This window comes from Macrobrachium rosenbergii, chromosome 10 (assembly GCF_040412425.1).
Source record: "Macrobrachium rosenbergii isolate ZJJX-2024 chromosome 10, ASM4041242v1, whole genome shotgun sequence".
Taxonomy (NCBI): domain Eukaryota; kingdom Metazoa; phylum Arthropoda; class Malacostraca; order Decapoda; family Palaemonidae; genus Macrobrachium; species Macrobrachium rosenbergii.
In genome coordinates this window covers 72,272,207-72,274,706 of record NC_089750.1, presented here as the reverse complement: position 1 = coordinate 72,274,706, position 2,500 = coordinate 72,272,207, and the positions used below count along the sequence as shown (strand labels likewise).

Sequence of the window (2,500 nt, the reverse complement as noted above, 5' to 3'; positions counted from 1 at the left end):
GGTCAGGACATAGCATCCTGGGATAGGTTAGGTTAGAGGTACGGTAACTTAGGACGCATCCCTTTTGGAAGACGCCTCTCATCTGCTTTTAAGCAGCCAACAAGCAGCTGTAAAGGCAAACAAAGGTCATTTTGCCTTTCTAAGCTATTCTCTTTCATTTATCTAGGTTGTCCGCAGTCTTATTCCAAGACCTGCCTTCCTGGGTATTTTCATTTCTTTCCTCGACCTCCTCTTGCGTTTCGTCCTCCATTTCATTCAGTTGATTTACAAGAATGGTCAACTTGTCTTGTAAAATACTTCTCAGTTCACTTAGGCTGTCTTCAGCACTATTTTCCCGGTTATTTTCAGTGATTACCTCTTCCTTCTCTTTCGTTTCCTTTCCCATTTCATTCAGTTCCATCCCTGTCGTTTTGTTTTCCATGGCAGCTCCTTCGCGTACAAGACTCTCCACAATTTCCTCCAAGATACCATTTTGTTCTTGAAGTTTTTCTTGTGGCTTCTTCTGAACATCATTCTCGACAAGTGTTGCGTGTGTTTCCTGTTCCATCTCTTCATTTTTCTTTTCTATTTCAGGTTTATGGTTTCCATCACTTTCCAATGTTTTGGCAACTTTCCTTTGTCCAAATCTGATGATTTCTTTCCCCTTTTTCAAATGGTTGATTTCCTCACCTTTCTCAATCAGTTTTTGTTGCAGCTTTTCCATGTTCTTTTCCACTTGAGTCCGTTGGTTTACAAGACTGTTCAACCTTCCTTCTAAAATACCATAATGTTCTTTTAGATTTTCTTCTTTCAGTATCAGTATATAATTTTCCTTCGCCTTGATTTCTTCTTCTTTGTCTGCTAAATTCTCTTCCATTTCAGCCAGTTGACTTACAAGACCGTTCAACCTTTCTTCTAAAATACCATAACGTTCTCGTAGATTCTCTTCGTTCCTTATCAAAACATCGATTTTCTCGTCTTTTTCAATTATATTCCGTTTCATCTGTTCTGTTTCCTTTTGCATTTCATCTCCTTCGTTTACAAGTCTCGCCACATTTCCCTCTAAGATTTGGTTCCGTTCTTTGAGGTTTTGGTGAGACTTTTTCAAGATTTCCATTTCGCTCATTTTCTTGTCCGTTTCCCGTTCTATTTCTTCCATCTTATTTTCTATTCGAACATTATGGGTTGCAACACTTTCCAGCATGTCGAGAAGGTTCTTCTTTTCCCTTTCGAGGATTTCTACCCTCATTTTCAACATGTCGATTTCCAGGCCTTCCTCAGTGATTTCTTTTATCATCTGTGCCATGCTCCATTCCAGTTCAGCTCCTCTGTTTACATGGCTTTCCAGCTTCTCTTGTAAAATCCTGTTTTGTTCATTCGCATCTTCCTCTCTCTTTTTCAAACTGTCGTTTTCCTTGACTTTCTCAATTATTGCTGCTTCCTTGTCTTGCATCATCTTTTCCATTCCTGTCATCTGGTTTACAAAGTTGTTTAACTTTTCTTCTAAAATGCCGTTCAGTCCTTTAAGGTTTTCTTCTCTCCTTATGGAAGTGCCGAATCTTTCCTCTTTTTCAATTATTTCTCGTTCCAACTTTTCCATTCTCTTTTGCATTTCAGCTCTTTCGTTTAGAAGACGCTCCACATTTTCTTCTAAGATATCATTTTGTCCTTTGAAGTTTTGGTGAGAGCGTCTCAAGGCTTCAATTTCATCATTTTTTTCTTTTCTCTCCTGTTCCATGTCTTCAACCTTATTTTCCATTTTCATGTTATGGTTTCGAAAACTGTCCAGCATTTCGGCAAGTTTCCTGTTTTCTTCCTCTAAGATTCCTTCCCTCGTTTTCAAAACATCTATTCCCTCACCTTTCTCAATCATTTCTTGTTTCATGTCTTCCAGTTCCGTTTGCATTTCAGCTCTTTCGTTTAGAAGTTTCTCCATGTTTTCCTCCAAGATACTGCTTTGTTCTCGGACGCTTTCGTAATCCTTTCTCAAGACGTCAACTTGAGCCGTCTTCTCGTGATTTTCCTCTCTTGCCTCTGCAATCTGTTTTTCCAATTGCGAGTTGTAGCAGCGAACAATCTCCAGTAATTCTGCAAGTTCCATCTTCTGTTCGGTGAGCTCGCCATGTGTCATGTTCAGACTACGTATTTCATCCCATTTCGCTGTTATTTCTGCCTCCTTCTGTTTCAACTCCTTTTCCATCCAGGTCATTTGGCTTACAATACCGTTGTAATCTTCTTCCAGAATACTATAATGTTCTTTATGTTGTTCTTCCCTCTTTACCAAAGTGTCATTTTCCTTCTGTTTATCATTCACTTCTTCTTCCCTTTCTTTCAGTTCTCTTACAGTACTTTCTAACGTTTCCTGCAAGATACTCGTTTGTTCTTTCAGTTTTTTTTCTGTTTTTATGAAACATTCGATTTCTTCGTCCCTCTGACTTATTTCTGCTTCCATTTCCTGTATCTTGTTTTCCATCTCAGCTCTGCTGTGTACAAGACCCTTCAGCTGACCTTCTAGGTTTCC

The 2,500-nt window shown here is 39.1% G+C and overlaps 1 protein-coding gene across 1 annotated transcript in view; it reads right to left on the bottom strand.

Moving 5' to 3' along the window:
- Window positions 1–2,500, bottom strand: part of LOC136842850 (uncharacterized) — a 3,894-nt gene that overhangs the window by 562 nt on the left and 832 nt on the right. Inside the window, exon 1 of the mRNA XM_067110723.1 lies at window positions 1–2,500. This exon is cut by the window's left edge and continues 562 nt beyond it; it is cut by the window's right edge and continues 832 nt beyond it. Coding sequence (XP_066966824.1) covers window positions 155–2,500 — 2,346 coding nt within the window. The 3' untranslated portion in view covers window positions 1–154.